The 20,824-nt window shown below is 42.1% G+C and overlaps 2 protein-coding genes across 4 annotated transcripts in view; both read left to right on the top strand.

Annotated features, from left to right (window-relative positions):
* Positions 1–1,726, top strand: part of si:ch1073-456m8.1 — a 9,513-nt gene extending 7,787 nt beyond the window's left edge. The window contains exon 6 of the mRNA XM_087273092.1: positions 1–1,726. This exon is cut by the window's left edge and continues 379 nt beyond it. The gene's annotated coding sequence lies outside the window, so the exon portion shown is untranslated.
* A 136-nt stretch (positions 1,727–1,862) lies between these two features.
* On the top strand, positions 1,863–20,425 carry avil (advillin). 3 transcript variants are annotated; one of them, XM_087272803.1, is made up of 21 exons: positions 1,863–3,765; positions 3,887–3,967; positions 7,052–7,126; positions 7,233–7,429; positions 8,699–8,807; positions 9,013–9,123; positions 9,516–9,721; positions 9,812–9,890; positions 10,188–10,286; positions 11,175–11,328; positions 11,456–11,556; positions 11,852–11,989; positions 12,831–12,989; positions 13,222–13,401; positions 13,511–13,653; positions 13,901–14,045; positions 15,744–15,932; positions 16,238–16,306; positions 16,601–16,708; positions 17,984–18,155; positions 20,319–20,425. In XM_087272803.1, the coding sequence occupies exons 2-20, from the start codon at positions 3,908–3,910 to the stop codon at positions 18,095–18,097; spliced, it is 2,436 nt and encodes an 811-aa protein (XP_087128929.1). In that variant the 5' UTR covers positions 1,863–3,765; positions 3,887–3,907; the 3' UTR covers positions 18,098–18,155; positions 20,319–20,425.
* The last annotated feature ends 399 nt before the right edge of the window (positions 20,426–20,824 follow it).

The raw sequence follows: 20,824 nt of genomic DNA, 5'->3' as shown, positions 1-20,824 counted from the left end.
ATTTAATTCATCTCTATAGTATGAAGTCTGTAATGACCAACATCTGCCCCTGAACCCTGCCCACACCAGAGACATGACACCCCCCCATCAGATCATGCTACCAGCACCGTATTTGAATGGTTCTGGGATTGGGGTTGGGTATTAGGTAGGTTAGGCCAATATTACAGCTTGACATCACACTACTCCACATCAACATTTACACTGGGAGAAAATCTGATGGGCAGCATATTCAATCATCAAAATGTGCTGCCTACTTTCTAAATCTGACAAGGCAGGAGAAATCCTGCAAACGCTATATCCCTACAGCACGCTCACTGGACTGAACCACTCCTCTCTCTAATGCATACAGTAGTTGCAGACGCCTGATGTACAGCGGGAACACAGCTTCTGTTCATGAGTGATGAGTTCATCAGCTTTACTGAGAGACTCTGGAGAAACCCGCACATCTCTGCTCATTATTCCATCTGCTTTATTACTATTAGTGTGTGTTACAGGGATGTTCAGCGTGTTATTAAACACGAGCTGTTACACATGATCACGACTTAAACCTTGAGTCTGTGTCTCTGAGGGACCAACACATCATCTATTGTCTTGAGGAGAGGAGAGGAGAGGAGAGGAGAGGAGAGGAGAGGAGAGGAGAGGAGAGGAGAGGAGAGGGTTTCTCTGCTGTGCCAGTAGAATATCTCATCTAGCGTCTCATTCTAAAACATCCTTCACACGCAGCCTCACTGAATCTGTGTAGTAAGTGCTTATGAATGAACATTTGACACTGGAACATGTGAAGCATCTGATTTCCCCACACTTCTGCACAGTTTATACTCATGCTGGATGACTATGATTATGTAGGAGATGTTTTATATTGCTGTTTTTACATACAGAAGCACTGTTGGCTCTAATAATCTCACACTTTAGATTTTGTAGAAGCGATCAATCGATCAATCAATCAATCAATCAATCAATCAATCAATCAATCAATCAATCAATCAATCAATCAATCAATCAATCAGTCAGTCAGTCAGTCAGTCAGTCAGTCAGTCAGTCAGTCAGCTTCTATGAGTCAGATCCTGAGTGTGAAGTCTTTAAACACTGATTTCTGATTTGTCATGACCGTAATCAGCTGTCAGACCCGCCGGCAGTTCTCAATCTTGCAATCGCTGAATTTATCGTAAAATCTCACACTTTTTGTCTATTTCTACAGATTTCCTGCATATTTTGGGTGGTCAGCAGGACGCTGTTCACATTTCTCTCTCTCTACAACACGCCATCAGCACAGTGTTACATACAAAAACACAAGCACATAAGATATTTGGAATATTAATCTGAAAAAAGCCATAAAATTGGCTGCAAATTTCCTAAAATCTGCCCACATCATCTGCCGTTTTCAGAGTAGGATTGAGAGATTTTGCTGGAGGGTCTGACTGCTGCTGTTCTTGAGGAGTGATGGAGCGTCTTCAGCTCTCAGGTCAACACTTGAGCGTTTGTTTACTTCTGCTTTTGTATTGTGTGATTGTGGAAGGGGATTAGATCTGTTAGTTCTCGCGGGGGATGATGGGAAGCTTCTGTTCTGTGTTCAGTGAACGTGTTTTAATGCGTATGAAATGATTATTGGTTTTATTAATGGATGTCAGCAGATTGTGAGGTCAGAGCTCATGCTCAACATGTGATTTGTATGATCATCTTCTGTTTATATCCAGGAATGTCTGATCTAATAAATGATTGCTTTACATTGTGTTGTCATGGTTCAGTGCTGTTCAGTGTGCTGTTCATCCTAATGTGAAGTGAATCTTCTCCAGTGTGGATCAGTTGTGTGTCCATCATTGTTAAAGCGGCTTTACACAGCAGCAGAAATTAAACAGAGGCAGAATAACTTCATTAAGTCCCGGAATGTGCCCCTTTAAGAAGTTGCAGAGTAAGAGTGTGAATAATTTGATGTGGCCAGATTGAACCAAGCAGCACTGCGAGTAACAGCAGTTGAGTAATCAGATTACTTTTCTGAAGTCACTGGTAAATGAATCCATTACTTCTCCATTATATATGATGAATACAGAGCACAGAGGCGCACTGATCTACATCTCTCTGACTCATATTTACTCCAGGTTATCTGGAAGTGTTGATTTTATCCTCTTCTGTTTCTCGTTGGATGGAAACGCTGCTTCATTCACTAATGTATGCATTATTCAGGTTTGGTGCAGGGGTCTAGTTTGCATATTTATATGGAAACACAGCTGCTGTTGGTGGTTAGTTGTGTCATCTGCATTAATCTGATGATCTGTGTGAACTCTCTCTCCAGTTTACACACTACAGACTGATGAAGGTCCTCTAAGAGCTCATACCCAGCCTAATTAAGCCTTCTGCTCGTTCTCTTACAGCTAGTTTGGGTCATTAGTTAAATAAACCTTGCAGTGATGCCACATCCAGTACATATGTAGAGTAAATCAGTAGGAAAATTAGCTTTGCTTGATCTGTCTGTGCTTTAAGGACAGAAAACAAGACAATCGGTCCATCTGACCATCTGAAGCAGCTGATGCAGACAGACAAGCTGTGCTAGTGAACATGCCGTGCTTTATATAAACACACACACACACACACACACACACACACACTCCAGCACCAGAGAAGCAGATCTGCAGTGTTTGAGGACTGTTGATTGTACACTACTGACGCATTAAAACTACTATAGTAACCCAGATGAAAAGACTGTTACTATAGAAACACAATTATAGCAGTTGATCTACAGGTGATCCTACAGTTGCTATGGTAACACAACAACTACAGTAATTGATCTGTCGTGGTGATTCTACAGTTGCTATGGTAACACAACAACTACAGTAACTGATCTGTTGTGGTTATTCTACCGTTTCTATGGTAACACTACAACTACAGTAATTGATCTGTTGTGGTGAGTCTACAGTTGCTATGGTAACACTACAACTACAGTAATTGATCTGTTGTGGTGATTCTACAGTTGCTATGGTAACGCTATGGTATGATCTGCTGTATCCCCCACAGTCCAAACACATGCGCTATAGGGAAATGGATGAACTAAACTGGCCGTAGTGTATGAGTGTGTGTGTGAATGAGTCTTTATTGGTGTTTCCCAGTACTGGGTTGCAGCTAGAAGCTATGTAAAACATATGCTGGAATAGTTGGTGGTTCATTTCGCTGTGCCGACCCCTGATGAATAAAGAGACTGAGCTGAAGGAAATGATGAATGAATGAATTAGCAGGCGTTGTTTTTTGCCTGTCTGTAAAATGCATCTTGATTTAAGAATATCTGGATGTTTGGACTGGGAACAAGACAAAAACTCCATGCAAGAAAAGCATTTGTGCAGTATACAGTATACTCCAATAATGGAGTTAGCTGATATGTAGCATCACACATGTGCATGCTCATCACCAGAGTGTCATCAAGCCATCTGAGAAACCCATGACAGTGAATCAGACTGTATCCAACACACTGGTGTCCTCTAAATCTGCTGTATCTCCTCACAGACCGGCATGAGGAGGATGTTTTCAGCTCTTTTGAATATTGCTCTTTGTTTATTTTGCTCATTTGCCTCGACTGTGTTCAAGCCTAATCCAGATTGGATGCTGAGCTCACCAGGCAAATGCATTCAAATGACGTTTTTGTAACTTCTGTTCAACAGAAGTGGACAAAAAAGGGCATGATGCGGTGTGTGCCTGGCTTTGGCTTCAGAGAAAACCCCCAGAGCTCCGCACATCAGACCTTTCCATCTGTGGAGAAACATCTGCTCAGACCTACAGGTACTCAGACGTGTGCTCTGGTGACAGTAGAGCTGCTCCATCAACAGCTGTTGTTAAAGAGAGACAGGTACTGTTAGTGAAGGTGTACAAGTGTTGGTTTAAAGCTGAATTCTGCTTTCAGTCTCGCACACGCCGCTGAATCATGCAGAACACGTTCCGCGCCGTCACAAACTCTGCAGGAGTCCTCATCTGGAGGATCGAGGTAGGCTGATCACACACTCATTTATGAACAATAACTCTGGTTATGTAGATACATGTGGTGCTTCTGGGATTTAACACATTGTGTTGGTATTTAGTAGTGTTTTTTCATTGTTAAACTTCTTATTTTCAATCATTCTACAGTTGCAATCAAACGTTTTCACCCCCCTGATCTTTAAGACATTCTGCTGCTGTCAACAAACTTTAGGAAAACTATTAGGAAAAGATGATCAATGAAGCACTCTGTAATATCATCAATGAAGATGATAAATGAAGCACTCTGAGGACTTAAAGATGAAGCAAAGTAAACCGTCAGAATTATTCAACCCACAAGTTACACTTGATAGAAAATCTTTCATTTGATATTATCACAGCTCTTTACCTTTGGTCATTTACACTTTTAACTAAAGTGACTCACAGAGCGGCGGCTTCAAGAGAGACCGCTAACACAAAACTCCTGATTTTGTTAGAAACATTCAACCTAGAGTAGGGAGGCAGTAAGAAATGTAAGTGCTTTATTACACAAGTTAAAATGAGCTACTTGAAGATTGTCAGAGATTCGGTAGTCTGTGTGGGTTCGAGGAGATCGTTACACCAGTGAGGAACAGTGAATGTAAAGGTTCTGGAAAATGGTTTTCAGTGTTTCTGTGAGGGAACCGCGAGCCGGAGCTCACCGTCTGACCGAAGGCTTCTGGATGGGTTGTAGAGTTGCAGAAATAAGTGAAAGTATAAGAGTAGAGCATGTGGCCATTCTGTATGTGAGAATCTTGAAACTCTTGATATTCAGAAAAGATTCCACTGCAGTCTCTGTATCACGTGTCTGTCCTGAGTTCATTTGTCTTGTTTCCCATCATTAGTTGGACACTCGATTTATTTAAACTGTCATTATCTTTTACATTTAAGTCCTTCAGTTTCATCATTCTCTGGTATTGCCTGTGTTAATGTGTGTGTGTGTGTGTGTGTGTGTGTGTGTGTGTGTGTATGTGTGTGTGTGTGTGTGTGCTCTTCAGTTGGATTTGCTGAATGCTCTAGGACTGAACAGGATATTCTTGTATGACAGAAAACAGAGCTCAAAGACAAACATTTCTGAAGCCTTTTTCTTCTCTTTTGCTGTCATGGAGCCAGCAGATCAACTCCTCAGTCGATTCCTCGAGTCTTCCTGACTCGTAGACAGCTGTCTTTACAAGTTCTTATACACTGAATTAACTCCATGATCATGGCTAAACTGTCTAGGGAAGATCCTCAAGGTAATTTTAACTCAGTGAGATCAGTGATCAGTGATTGCCAACACGAGTGACAGGGTGGATCATCAAAGCCTCGAGGCACACCTGACAGTGTTGTTGTGGAGTATGGGGACAGGAGGGCTCAGACTCGCACTGTTGAGGCTGAGCTGCAGTCAAACTCTGGGAACTATTCTTAGGCTATGTTGCATTGTTATGAGGGTTAGAATTGTGGGTTTTCCCCATCTCCACTAGTCCTATCCAGCTCCTTATCCTTCTTTTTTTTGGTCAGCTGTAAATATCCCCACCCAACCTCCATCTCCCCCCTTTTCTTATGTTATTCCCCATCACAGTCTCACTCTTAGACCTCTCCATCTGGTGGTGAGAATTCATAGCGAGACTTCCAGGGACCAGATCCATGCTGTTTTGAAGACCCACAGTCTCTGCCTTTATCCTTCAAGCTGCTGACACAACCTGCAGACCCATCTTTTCTACCTTGGGTGCATGCCCCTTGTCTCTCTTGTGATTCCACCATGGTAAGACATCATCCCATCACCACCTCAGGACTCCACCCATCCGACTGCACATCATGCCTCTGGCTCTTTTGGGCCCTATTGGGCTCCTCTGTCCCCTTGCTCTACCTGCAGACCCTTTGCCAACCCCTCTGCATAATCCTCCCTTATCATGGTCAATTGAGTTCCCTCATTTCACTGATTGCACCTTGGTAAATCATCATCCCATCTCCACATTGGGACTCTCTTAACTTAATGCTCTCCATTGGGCTACTCCATCCTATTAGCCCTGCTCGGCTCCCTTGTGTCCACTGTGGTCCATCAGGTTTCCTCATTTCTCTGATTCCACCTTGGTAATCTGTCATTTCGTCTCTACCTTGGAACTCCACTCCTTTGACTCAATTGGTCTCCATTGGATTCCTCCATCCCACCAGTTCTATCTGTAGACCCATTAGCTCCACCTTGGCTCAATGCTCCCTTGACTCCATCATCTCTCCAGCTCTACTGGGCTCCCTTGATCCTCCAATTTCTTGATTAGTTGTCACAACATCTCTAACTGCACCAGATTATTCTGTCCCCCATTGGAATCCTCCTGCCCGTCAGCTCCTACTTGGTCCTCAGTTACTCTTTGAGTCTTCTAGACTTAGTCACCAGCATCACCTTGGGCCTCCCAACCCCTTTGTATCTCCACCTTGGGCTCCACTACCATTGGCTTCATCTTCATTGACAACCCTCCACCCTCCCGCCTGGGTGTCTTCAACTCTATCTCCACCTTGGCTCTTCCGCCACTGGCTTCACCATGATCCATTGTCCTGGTTGGGGTCTGGGTCCACTCCCTCCCTTTTTTGAGGAAAAGGATTGATGTGAATATTGTGAAATGAGGAATGCACCTGATATAATCATCACACCCACAGGACACCATCACGCTTTGTTTCCTGTTGGTTGCCTGGTGGCTGGTGCTACAGTCAGCCGCTCTAACAGCTGGATGGAAATGCACCTAATTTGCATTTGGGTTTTTTTGGAAACTATGAAAAGATTTTCCTCACATTAGGATGGAAACCTGGCTAATGACACTCTGGGTGGATTCATTTTGATTGCAACTGTATTTGTAAAGATTGTGCTTTGAAAATAGTAAATGAGTTCTGACAGAACTAGTGTGTTTTCTTTTATCAGAGGAAACATCTCCGGTGTGTATTTACATGTTTCAGTTGAGGAATGAATGATGAATGAGACTGAAGTGAAGAGATGACATGAGATACTGAATGCAGGCCATATTAGTCCTGTAATTACAGTGTTAGAGGCAGATTGTGGACAGGCTCTCAGGCTGACAGAGGTTTCACATTGTTTTTTCTGCAGAAGATGGATCTGGTTTTGATCCCAGAAAAGTTTCATGGACAGTTTTTTGATGGAGACTGCTACCTGTTGCTCTCAGTAAGTTCTACTTCTGAAACCTTAAAGATATTGTGTATGCATTATAATAATCCCTGTACAACATCATAAATGCATGTGTTCTTCCTCTCCTGCCTTCCGCTTGCAGACATGCAAATCTGGCAAAACGATATCTTATGACATCCATTACTGGATCGGCTCTGCATCGTCAATAGATGAGCAGGGCGCCGCAGCGATGTACGCCGTCCAGCTGGACGAGTTCCTGGGCTCCACACCGGTGCAGCACCGCGAGGTCCAGCAGCACGAGTCCAGCATGTTCTGCGGATACTTCAAACAGGGCATCATGTAAACCTCTGAATAACACACCCACAGCCTTATGGAACACACCATGATCTAACGCAGTGGTTCCCAATTCTAGTCCTCGGGACTTCCCGCCCTGTGTATGTCTCTCTTATTCAACACACTAGAATCAGTTGAAGGATCTCTCTGTTAACAAGCTGAAGATCTGGTTCAGGTGTGTTAATAAGGATGACATGCAAAGGAATTGAGAACCACTGGCCTAAAGGAACACTTTAGTTCCTCTAGAATTAGACTCATTTTACTGCCCTCCTAGAGTTACATTTATCTTAACACATTTAATCTCCACGTTTGGAGGAGCCTTTTAGCTTAGCTTAGCAAAGATCATCAAACGCGATTAGAGTATTAGCATGTCACTCAAAATATTGAATAACTGTACTGTTTAAAGCAGTGGTCACCGAACTTGCACTAGGAGGGCCGGTATCTTGCAGATTTTAGCTCCAACCTTAATCAAACACACTTGAAGAAGCTAATCAAGCTCTTACTAGGCAATCTTGAAACATCCAGGCAGGTGTGTTGAGGCAAGTTGAAGCTTAACTCTGCAGGGACACCTGCCCTCCAGGCATACCTGCCAACATTTGTCTCTGAAAATCTGGGAGACCGGAGGGTGGTGGGTTGTGTCCATGGTCTGTACTACCAGGGTCAGCGATCCGGGGACTGCATCAAAAAAGCTGGGGGTGAAATTCTTGCAGTTTTCTGGGAGACAGAACAAAACGGGAGATGGGTCTGAAATACGGGAGACTCCCGGGAGAAACTGGAGTGTTGGCAGGTATGCCTCCAGGACCAAGATTGGTGACCCCTGGTTTAAAGCTTGACCCTTCTGTGGTGCACCAAGACTGATGAAGAAAGAGGAATGGTTATTTCCCAGGCCGATATGGCTAGGAATTATGAAAATAGTGCCCAGCTAGCTAACTAGGGATCAGCTTGTGTAATATCATTGCGCTGCTGCAGCCATAGTACAGCTGTAAAGTTTCCTGATCATTACACCAGAATAAGAGTATAGTTCCTCAAGCCGTAACGGCCAATATAATAATATTTACATTGTCTATTGGTCTCAGTACAGAATATAACAACAGAGGAGTTCAGTTTTAATAGAAAATTGTCTAAACTCTTTGGTAATATTTGAGGCGAGTAGCTAACGGTCTAATCAGATTCAATGATCTATGCTAAGCTAAGCTCAAAGTGCTTGACATGTTAGAGTGTTTTGGTCCATGAGGATGAGAGAATCTCATACACACGTCTTCACATGTCCTGCAGCTATAAGTCAGGTGGAGTGGCTTCAGGGATGAACCATGTGGAGACCAACACTTATAACATCCAGAGACTGCTGCACGTGAAGGGACGCAGGAAAGTGACCGGCACAGAGGTGAGGGACGCTATCATCTTATAGACCATACACCCGCTCTAATGTGCTGACTTCAGGCTGATGCTTCTCAAATACATTCATCAAGATGAGTCTGTCATCAAGCTTTCCTGTAGACCTTGAAGCAGACTCCTCATGTGAGATGCAGTGGGTTGTTCAGGCAGTGTTTCTCACAGTATAATGGTCCAGTTGTGTGTTTAATCTTCAGGTGGAGGTGAGCTGGAAGAGCTTCGACACAGGCAGTGTGTTTCTGCTGGATCTGGGAAAGACCATTATCCAGTGGAACGGGCCGGAAAGCAACACACAGGAGCGTCTGAAGGTCGGCATCTCCAGATCTAGTGTATTCCTGAAACTCTGGACGCTTCAGCTCTGCCTTTACTGACACCTGCACACACTCCTCAGAGTTCAGTCGCTCCACAGACCCCCAACACACCTAACACACATATAAGAGTGAAATCAATGCAATTTCTATTTAAACAAGGTGGTGCAGGAGGTGGAAATGATCGGCCGGGCTGAAACACATTGTGCATGTTTGATTAACATTTACATTTAGTCCTTTAGCAGATGATTTTGTCCAAGTTACTTACGATTGAGGAGGCATTCAGTGTGTGTGTGGGGATGTGAAGATGATTGCAGCAGTGTGTTTCCAGCATGTGTCCAGTGGAGCTTGTGCTAACAGTACTGTTAATCCTCTGGTGAATCTGACTAAAGGGCATGATGCTGGCCAAGGATATCCGGGACCGAGAGCGCGGCGGGCGGGCAGAGATCGGGGTGATTGAGGGCGATGCGGAGGCCGCCGCTCCGCTGCTGATGCAGGTGATGCTGAGCATTCTGGGAGAGCGACCCTCGACCCTACCCAGCGGCACGCCGGACGACGTCACTGACCGCGAGCAGATGGCCAAACTCACCCTCTACCAGTGAGTGCCCTCGGCTAACTGGACTATCTGTGATGTATACTGGTGCTGGTGTAAGATCCGGCCTTATCTAACAATGGTCCTGCTGTGCAGTGTGTCAGATGCCAACGGGACGATGCAGATCACCGAGATCGCTACCAGTCCACTAACCCAGGACCTGCTGAATCATGACGTGAGTGCGCCCTCTCTGTTTCTCTCAGTCTAAACTGTACATTTGCCAAAAGTCTAGTTCATGTGGTGTGTACCATCCGAATCAGAATGGAGATTTATTAAAGTTCAGAGGTACAGCATGGGATTGTTGATGATGGTCAACGCTGAGACGCAGTCAGCTGTATATCGAGAACAGAAATGACTGATCCAGAGTGACAAATGCAAAACTAAAATGAAGCGTAGCGGTGTTGTTGATGATGTGAGCATGCTCTGCAGTTGTCGGACTGTTTATTCACTGTGGTTTGCTTTGTTTTTGGAGGACTGCTACATCTTGGACCAGGGGGGCGTGTCCATCTTCGTGTGGAAGGGAAAGATGGCCAATAAGGCGGAGAGACAAGCAGCGATGACCCGAGCTCTGGTGAGCCCCTGCTGGAGGAGATGCAGCAACTCTTCCCAGTGCTTTACTACTGTGCATATGTGCACTAAAAACCCTAATAAGTTGACTGAACTAAATGAATTAAGTCAACCCGTTGCCTCAATTTAATTGAGTAATGGAGTCTCCCAAAACGTGCATATTTAAATTGATTTAACTTGCCGATGGTGTAGAGTATACTTAAATTGTTCAGTTCACCAAACTAGTGGTAAGAATAAGCCATTTATTCACATTATGATGGATAATTACACCTGAAGCCGTTTGTTTTCTGATTTTAAAATTTAGAATTTTTATTAGAATTTTAGTCAAGATTACATTTGTGAAAATGACCTACTTTTTTTTTTTTTTTCAAAGGATTAATTGTGATTTTGGGGTCACTACACTTGAAATTTTAAGTTTATGCATTTTTATGGTACTTAAGTTAAATTAACTCATTTTTAAGTGACAGGAACAAAGTGCAAAATTTGAAGTTATGTTCAGCCCATTTTACTGAATTGTTTAAGTTTTACTGTTTGCAATTTTTTTTAAATAACAAATGCAGTAATACCATGATCAAAAAGGAGACATTCAAGTGTTGACTTTCCATCAGAATGACCTGATCAGATCCAGTATACGGTTATAAATGTTGTGTAATCAGAGTTACCTTTTCATTTTCAATAAAATGAGCTCAACCTTATTTTAAACCTAACATAACTCATGACTACTTAAGACGTCACTGAGTAACACAGGATGGTAATATATGACTTCTAGAGTGAACGTTCCCAGCACTGCTTCTAGAGCAATCATTTGATGTGGACTACTCGGAACCCATTGTGGGATTATTATAAACCACTTTCAGCCGATATCAGTCATTATTGTGTTATCTGACTTTAGGAGTTCATCAAGCTGAAGAATTACCCGCTCAGCACCAAAGTGGAGTCCATCTGTGACGGAGGAGAATCAGCTCTGTTCAAGCAGCTCTTCAAGAACTGGACAGTCAAAGACCAGACGCAGGGCCTGGGCCGCACACACACTGTTGGAAAAATCGGTGCATGCACGCACACACTCACACACACACACACACACACACACACACACACACACACACACACACACACACACACACACACACATCTATGTTTATTAATCTGAGTGTGTGTTTGTGTGTGTCTCAGCTGATGTTCCTCAGGAGAAGTTTGATGCCAGCCGGATGCACGTGATGCCGGAGGTGGCGGCGCAGGAGCGCATGGTGGACGACGGCAGCGGGGAGAAGCAGGTGAGAGAGAGACAGAGTGTGCTGAAATCAGTTGTAAACACTTTCAGAACTCTGCTCATGTAGGGATCAAATATAATGCTGACCTTGCACATTTTTAATATTCAGTAACTGGTGGTGGCTGCTTCCTCTGTGTCATTAATGTATCGTATCATTGGCCCCCGCATTCAGCAGCTCATGGTATCGTCCTCAGCTAGTGCACATGCTTAGAAAAGTGTGTACCGATGACATGTGTGACTTTAGAGACGGTTCCTAAAAGTGTGAATATGGATCATCCACACTGTCTCTTCATGTGCAGGTGTGGCGTATCGAGAACCTGGAGCTGGCGGAGGTCAGCGAAGCTACACACGGGTTTTTCTATGGAGGGGACTGCTATCTGATTCTCTACAGCTACGAGGTCAACGGCAGGAAAAACTACATCCTCTACATGTGGAGGGTAAAGCGGCCTGTTCCCTTCATTACTGCTGACCAGAGTTACTCACAATGACTCTGATTGACTCAGATTGACTCTGAATGACTCTGAATGACTCAAATTGACTCAGAATGTCTTAAATTGACTCTAGATTGACTCATATTGACTCAGAATGACTCATATTGACTCTAGATTGACTCAGGTTGACTAAGAATGACTCAGATTGACTCTGAATGATTCAGATTGACTCAGAATGTCTTAAATTGACTCTAGATTGACTCATATTGACTCAGAATGACTCATATTGACTCAGAATGACTCAGATTGACTCTAGATTGACTCAGGTTCACTCAGAATGACTCAGATTGACTCTGAATGATTCAGATGGACTCAGAATGTCTTAAATTGACTCTAGATTGACTCATATTGACTCAGAATGACTCATATTGACTCAGAATGACTCAGATTGACTCTAGATTGACTCAGGTTCACTCAGAATGACTCAGGTTCACTCAGAATGACTCAGATTGACTCTGAATGACTCTGATTGACTCTGAATGATTCAGATTGACTCTGAATGATTCAGATTGACTCTGAATGTCTTAAATTGACTCTAGATTGATTCAGGTTGACTCTGAATGACTCAGATTGACTCTGAATGTCTCAAATTGACTCTACATTGACTCAGATTGACTCTGAATGACTCAGATTGACTCTGAATGACTCAGATTGCCTCAGAATGTCACAAATTGACTCTAGATTGACTCAGATTGACTCTGAATTACTCAAATTGACTCTAGATTGACTCAAATTGACTCTGAATGACTCAGATTGACCCAGATCGACTGTGCTGTGTCGTCCTCAGGGCCGGCATGCGTCTCAGGATGAAGTGACGGCGTGTGCGTATCATGCGGTGACGGTGGATCAGCAGTACGGAGGTCAGCCGGTGCAGGTGTCCGTCACCATGGGGAAGGAGCCACGACACTTCACCTCCATCTTCAAGGGCAAGATGGTGATCTATGAGGTACAGCCATACTGCAGGCGCTTCAGCTGGGTCTATCACAGCCATACTGCATCCGATTCAACCTAGACTATCACAGACAGACTGTAGATGCTTCAGCTGAGACTGCCACAGCTGTACTGCAGACACTTCAACTCAATCACAGCACATCTGGAATTTGCTCTTAATGGAGTCTTCCCGCACGTGTGTGGGTGTTTCCCTCAGGGTTACTCTGTTGTTGTGTTCCTCTGCTCAGGGTGGGACGTCCCGTAAGGGCCCAGTGGAGCCAGAGCCGCCCGTCCGGCTGTTCCAGATCTGCGGCTCGCACCCGTCCAGCACTCGCGCCGTGGAGGTTCCAGCGCTGGCGGCGTCGCTCAACTCCAACGACGTGTTCCTGCTGAAGAGCCAGAGCGGAGTTTACCTGTGGTACGGGAAAGTACGACATCGTTCCACAGACAGAGAGGAGAGACTATAACACTGAACACTGCAGCGATGATGAGCTGCTGCTGAATGTGTGTGTGTGTGTGTGTGTGTGTGTGTCTCAGGGCTCCAGCGGGGACGAGCGTGCGATGGCGAAGGATCTGAGTGTGCTCATGGGTCGCTCAGAGCAGGTGATGGCGGAGGGTCAGGAGCCGGAGGAGTTCTGGCAGAGTCTGGGTGGACGAACGCCATACGCCAGCGACCGACGGTAAAACACACACACACACACACACACACACACACACACACACACACACACACACACACACACACACACCTAAATCAACAGTAAAAACGACACACTGTCCCTCTCCCCAACAGGGAAATCAGCAACGCTCAGTAATGCATGATTATCTGCTGTCAATGTAAATGTCTTTATAATGAAGCACAAACAGCCGCTACAGAGCCAGAGCGGGGTCAATCTGAGTAACACACACCTGCGCTCTGCTCTTCAGTTTGCAGCAGGTGACTCTGGAGCAACAGCCGCGTCTCTTCGAGTGCTCCAATAAGACGGGATGCTTCACAGCCACTGAGGTCACGCAGTTCACACAGGACGACCTGCGGGAGGACGACGTCATGCTGCTGGACACCTGGGACCAGGTAGAGCTCAACCAGCCATGAGTACTTTTTATAGTACTGTAAACTAAAATCACAAACAACTGAGAAAGGGATTGGAAATAGGGCAAAAATTAGTCACATCCAAAATAAAAAATAGTTTTGGCATAATATATGTGTGTGTATTAAACAGATGAAATCAAAATCATTTACATTCATAAATATATATATATATATATATATATATATATATATATATATATATATATATATATATATATATATATATATATATATATATATATTTATTTTTTCAAATATTTCCCAGATGATGTTTCTCAGATTCAGCAGTTGTTCACAGTGTTTCCTCTAATATTTGTAGTTCTGGAGAAAGTCTAATTTGTTTTATTTCGGCTAGAATAAAATCAGTTTTTATTTGTTTTAAACCCATGTTAAGCTCAATATTATTGGCTCTTTCAGCAATATTAGTGTTGGATTGTCTCCAGAACAAACCACTGTTATACAATGACTTGCCTAATGACTACTCCCACACTGAATCTGCGCGTGCAGAATCCTTTTTACCTCATCAATGATTCTGTTTATTTACTCAAGTAAATGTGTAAAAATTAATATAAAAAATAAATTTATTCAGTTTTTAAATTAATTTCAATATAATTATTGACTAATATGAAAATGTTCATATAATTCATTTACAATAAAGTTTGTACAGTGAAATGTTCTGTCTTTTAGTAGAGATACTATATGACAGACTTGTTTACCAAATAGAGTGGATCTAATTGGACTTGCGTTGTAAACATTAAATACAAGTTAAAGAGGTATTACTTTTTAGTTCATAAATTAAAGTTTAGGTTATGATACTCCCAAAACTCGAGGCAGTGGCGCAGTAGGTAGTGCTGTCGCCTCACAGCAAGAAGGTCGCTGGTTTGAACCTCGGCTCAGTTGGTGTTTCTGTGTGGAGTTTGCATGTTCTCCCTGCCTTTGAGTGGGTTTCCTCCGGGTGCTCCGGTTTCCCCCACAGTCTAAACACATGCGGTACAGGTGAATTGGGTAGGCTAAATTGTCCATAGTGTATGAGTGTGTGTGTGAATGTGTGTGTGTGGGTGTTTCCCAGAGATGGGTTGTGGCTGAAAGGGCATCCGCTGCGTAATAACTTGCTGGATAAGTTGGCAGTTCATTCCGCTGTGGCGACCCCGGATTTATAAAGGGACTAAGCTGACAAGAAAATGAATGAATGAATGAATGAATGAATAAATGAATGACTCCCAAAACTTTCCAAAAATAACATAAAAAGTCTGCAGATTCCGTCTGACCCTAATTACCCTAACTTTACCCTAATTACCCTAGTGAAGCCTTTAAACGTCACTTTAAGCTGAACACTAGTGTCTGGAAGAATATCTTGTCTAATATTAGTTACTGTCATCATGACCAAGAGGAAACACATCAGTTATCAGAGATGAGTTATTAACACTGTTGTGATTAGAGATGTGCTGAATCTCTCTGTTAAACAGAAATTGGAAAAGAAACATAATTAGAATGATTCTGACTTCAACTCTCTATATATATATATTAAATATATGCAACACACACACTTGAAATATGTCAAAACACACCTTTATTTGGGACGCCATCAATGTTGATGGTGTTTTTGGCCAGCACTAGTGGAAACATGGTTGTGTTGATGTGAAGCTGACCTTCGTGCTGTCACGGCTCTCTCTCCTGCAGATATTCCTCTGGATGGGGAATGAGGCCAATGATGTGGAGCGGCGCGAGTGTGTGCCCACCTGTGCCGAGTACCTGCGGACACACCCCGGCTCCAGAGACCCCGACACCCCCATCGTCATCATCAAGCAGGGCTTCGAGCCGCCCACATTCACCGGCTGGTTCACTGCCTGGGACCCTAGCAAGTGGAGTGTACGTGTGCTGCTGTAGTGTAGTGTTCCTCAGTCCTGGAGCCCGCGCTGCACGTCTGAAGAACAGCTATTCTGAGCCTTTACACAAGCTGGAAATGCGTCCCTGCTGTGTGTAGTGTGTGTGTGTTTGAGCTGACAATACACACAGATAATGTTCTCCAGCTCTCTGAATCTGACTTATTTTTCTAGTCAAACATCATTAATCTTTGTGTAACTGAAACATTGTAGTGGAAAGCTGATTAACTTATTAAATTAGGTTAAAATAGGCATGTGTTGTTGACTTTTACTACCTCTTTCTCTTTCTAGGGAGGAAAAACGTACGAGCAGCTGAAGCAGGAGCTGGGAGATGTGACGCTGCCGAGCACCATTCAATACGTACGCTCTTCTGTTCACTATTACACTACACAGCGGAGAAACACTTCATTAAAATTCAATATTCACAGTGTTAACAATCCATTAACCAACACTACTAACTCAATTAATGACTAATTGGCTGCCTATTAACACTTAGTAAGGTAGAAGTTGGGTTTAGATGTTGGCTAGGATGCAGAATAAGATCCTGCTTTATATATGAACAGGTCATCTCTTAATAATAGGCATAATCATCTAAAGTGTTTGCCATGTGCTGCTGTAGTGAGTGTTTGAGCTGAAGTGTGTGTTAATGTGCAGATCTCCGATGCTCCAGAGAATAACATCATCTCTGAGTATCCAGCGGCGCTGCTGGTGAACAAGAGCACTGAAGATCTGCCCAAAGATGTGGATCCAGCACAGAGAGAGGTGAACCACACACACACACACACACACACACACACACACACACACACACACACACACACTCTCACACACACACACACACACACACACACACACACACACACACACACACACACACACACACACACACACACACACTCATGCTTTCTGTGCACTGAGACACACGCTGCTCTTACTCTGAGGTGTAGTCTTGCTTCCAGTCCAAACAATTCTCTCATCAAGCAGCATTTTCTAGAGGAGTGAAGCATATAGTGTTGTTTTCAGAAGTGATGAGTCTAAATGAAGAGAGTTTCTCATTAAAACAAGCAGAGTAATGGAATGAATAAGTCTATGAATGCACACGCTCTGCCTGTACTGAGTCCTCCATACTGATTCACTGCACAGTTCCATGTAAACCGCTCAAGGAGACCAGGACAATATGTGCCAGTTTTGCCTTGGAAATATATGCAGGAGTGTGTCATGAGTCATTTGAGGAAACGCGCTGTTCATGAGACCAGTTTGATTGTTTTACGAGTGTGTAATGTGTCTATATAAGTAGAGCTACAGCCTTCATGATAAACACTACAGAGTACCTGACAGGACACACTGCAGTGGTGTTCAGCCACACTACAGCAAACAGCCTGAATTACTCTGCTGTGGTGATTCTACAGTCGCTATGGTAACACAACAACAGTAATTAATCTGCTGTGGTGATTCTACAGTTGCTATGGTAACACAACAACTACAGTAATTGATCTGCTGTGGTGATTCTACAGTTGCTATGGTAACACAACAACTACAGTAATTGATCTGCTGTGGTGATTCTACAGTTGCTATGGTAACACAACAACTACAGTAATTGATCTGCTGTGGTGATTCCACAGTCGCTATGGTAACACACAAATATAGTGTAATATGCTAAAATAAACCAGTTTACTGTAGTAAAATCTAAACTGTACTACAGTATTTATTACATTATTACGATTACTCATTTAGCAGATGCTTTTATCCAAGAGTACACCTTCCTAAAGTAATGTTCAAAAACAGCAGAGTATTTAATAAATCTGACGATGGTCTTCAGTGTGGTGTGTGTGTGTGTGTGTGTGTTCAGATAAGCAGTAAATTCCTGACATTATAGACGCTGCTGTTCATGATGCACTCGCGTGTCCGCCATACGCAGCTGATTTGACTACAGCATTTGAATAAATGTGTGATGATACATGTTTGTTCCACTCATTATATTATTCCCACCAGCTCATGCAAACATTGTCCTCATTATTGTTATTATTGGTCTTCCAGAAGCACCTCTCGGAGGCAGATTTCCAGGCAGTGTTTGGGATCTCTAAGGAGGCGTTCAGCTGTTTGCCGCAGTGGAAGCAGGCCCGGATGAAGAAGCAGAAAGGCTTGTTCTGAAACTCAGATATAAGCAGATGGAGATGTTCATCATTTACTCTCACTAATTCAATGAGGAGTTTTTTTTTTTTTTAAAACATTTATTTGTGATGATTTTCTCAAGCTTTAACAAAACATTTTGTACATTTAAAGTTGTAACTTTCCCCCCATTTTCGAACACTGCCGCCGAAATAAATTAGCAAACAAATAAAATTAAAATACAATTACAACAGGAATAAATAAAAGTATAGCAAAATTGAAAATATTGTTAATAATAGTAAATAATTAAATAAATAAAAAATAAAATAAAAATAAAAAATTATATATATATAATAATAATAATAATAGTAAATTAATAAAAATAAATAAATAAACTTAAAAAAAAAAAAAAAAATCAAATAAATAATTACCTACAGTACATGTTAATACAAATCAATATTCTGTTACATTTATAGTGGTCCTTTACATACATATCAAACTAAACCATATTGGTGATCACAGTTAAACCTGTTTGCACAGATTTATTTATATAAATCAGTTAAAGGAGAGAGTCTTCCTTTTCCCAAAACATGTAATCATAGGTTGCCATGTCTCATAAAATTTTTGGACTGATCCCTTCATTAAATACTTAATTTTCTCTAATTTCAAATATAAAATCAGATCACACATCCACATTGAAGCTTTAGGTGAAGCTGCTGATTTCCACTCAAGTAGTATTCTTCTCCTTGCTAACAAAGTAGCGAAGGCGAATACATTTTTTTCCTTGTTTGTCAACAATATATTGTGTTCTGGTACCCCAAAGATAGCTAGCTCAACACTAGGTTTTATCTCTAAATTAAAGGCGTCATTTAATGTTTTAAATATTTGTGTCCAATAGTCACTCAACTTTTGACAAGCCCAGAACATATGGAAAAAGTCTGCCTTTTCACTTCTACAACGATCACACACCTCATCAATAGAAGGATATATTTTTGAGAGTCTACATTTTGTGTAGTAGGCTCGATGAATAATTTTAAATTGTATGAGATTGAGGCGTGCGCAGGAAGTGGATCCATTTACTCTACTCAGAGCCTCTTCCCATATATTATCAGGTATTTCAGTTCCAATGTCGTTTGCCCACTTTCCTCTAATTCGGTCAATTAAAGCATCATTTGGAGACATGATAATCATGTATAATGCTGCAATTTGACCTTTAAGAGCAGTAGGAGATTGTAGAATTTTATCCAGCATTGAGGCTGGTGGTAAATCAGGAAAAGTTGAGCTCTGAGCTTGGACAAAGTGTCGGACCTGGAAATAACGAAATAGATTGGAATGTGCCAATTGAAATTTTTTGGAGAGGTCACCAAAATTAGCGAAGGTGTTGTCTATATAGAAGTCACAACATCTAGCCAGGCCTGCCTTCTGCCATTGAACATATGTGAAATCTAGCTTACCGGGAGGAAACAAGTGGTTATTACATAAAGGGTTTAGCATAGAAAAATCAGTCAGTTTATGCTTCTGTCTAAACTGGGACCATATCTTGAGTGTAGAGCATACAACGGGGCTTGAGGAATAATTAGACGGAGAAAATGGTAACTTCATTGTTATTAATGAAGAAAGTGATGTAGAAATACAAGTATTTGCTTCAGCTTTACACCAATCAACCTCTGGGGTATTATACCAACTAACAATTTTTTGGAGGTTAGCGGCCCAGTAGTAACTAATAAAATTAGGAAGTGCTAAACCTCCCTGGGATCTATGTCTTTCAAGAAGCTCCTTACTGGTTCTGGGATTCTTCCCATTCCATAAGAATGATAGGATAGGTGTATTTATTTTATGGAAAAAAGCTTTTGGGAGAAAAATTGGAAGGGATTGAAATAAGTATAAGAATCGAGGTAGGATATTCATTTTTATACAGTTCACTCTGCCTGCTAAGGATAATTGTAGTGCGTCCCATCTCTGAAGATCCAATTTAATTTTACTTAATAGTGGTAAGAAATTTTTTGCATATAAACCTGAAAAACTGCGGGTAATATGGACTCCCAAATATTTAAATCCAGATTGTGAAACCCTAAATGGAAGGGATGTTACATTAATTTGTAAAGCAAGGGAATTGATTGGAAAGCATTCACTTTTAGAAAGATTTAGTTTATATCCTGAAAAACTACCAAAATCAGATAAATTTTTTACTATCTTTGGGACGTTTTCAACTGGATGTGAAATGTATAACAACAGGTCGTCTGCATATAAAGACAATGAGGAGTTTTTAACCTTTCATCATCATTGTACAAGCGTGGATGTGTTACACTGTACGTTTTTTGTGGGACTTTTTAAGGGAAAAAATAAAAAAGTTTGTATTTAGTGTTTTCATTCTCTTCTCCTTCCTTCATGTCACTCACTAACAGACTCCAGTGGCTTTTATAATACTCAATAACATCTCTGAGCATGGCTCACTGTTACACATTTAGGTTAAAACAGGCACAGGGGGATTTAGAACGTGACAAATGCGAGCTGTTTTGCACTGATCAGCATCAGACACTACATGTGTGATAGTGAGATTTGCTAAGCTGCAGATATATGGTTCTACTCCGCCTCGTGTCATGTGACTCATTCCTGAACTGCAGGAACATTTAAAGCCGTTTCCATTCATCTCCTCTAAACTGGGATGATTGACCATTAATGTATAATTTTTACAGTTTACTGAATCCATTATAATGTAAAATAATGCAAAACGCTTACATCTGATAGGGAGCATTAGACTCTATTGAC

Source organism: Danio rerio, chromosome 11 (genome assembly GCF_052040795.2).
Source record: "Danio rerio strain M-AB ecotype USA chromosome 11, GRCz13ab, whole genome shotgun sequence".
NCBI classification, from domain to species: domain Eukaryota; kingdom Metazoa; phylum Chordata; class Actinopteri; order Cypriniformes; family Danionidae; genus Danio; species Danio rerio.
This window is presented reverse-complemented; position numbering and strand designations above follow the sequence as displayed.

What these genes read in the sequence shown, in the direction of transcription:
- avil (XM_087272803.1), top strand. Translation starts at nt 3,908, where the DNA reads ATGCAGAACACGTTCCGCGCCGTCACAAACTCTGCAGGAGTCCTCATC. An exon ending in GGAAAGTGACCGGCACAGAG is followed by an intron (nt 8,808 to 9,012) that starts GTGAGGGACGCT and finishes TTTAATCTTCAG; the next exon opens with GTGGAGGTGAGCTGGAAGAG. An exon ending in CCATACGCCAGCGACCGACG is followed by an intron (nt 13,654 to 13,900) that starts GTAAAACACACA and finishes TCTGCTCTTCAG; the next exon opens with TTTGCAGCAGGTGACTCTGG.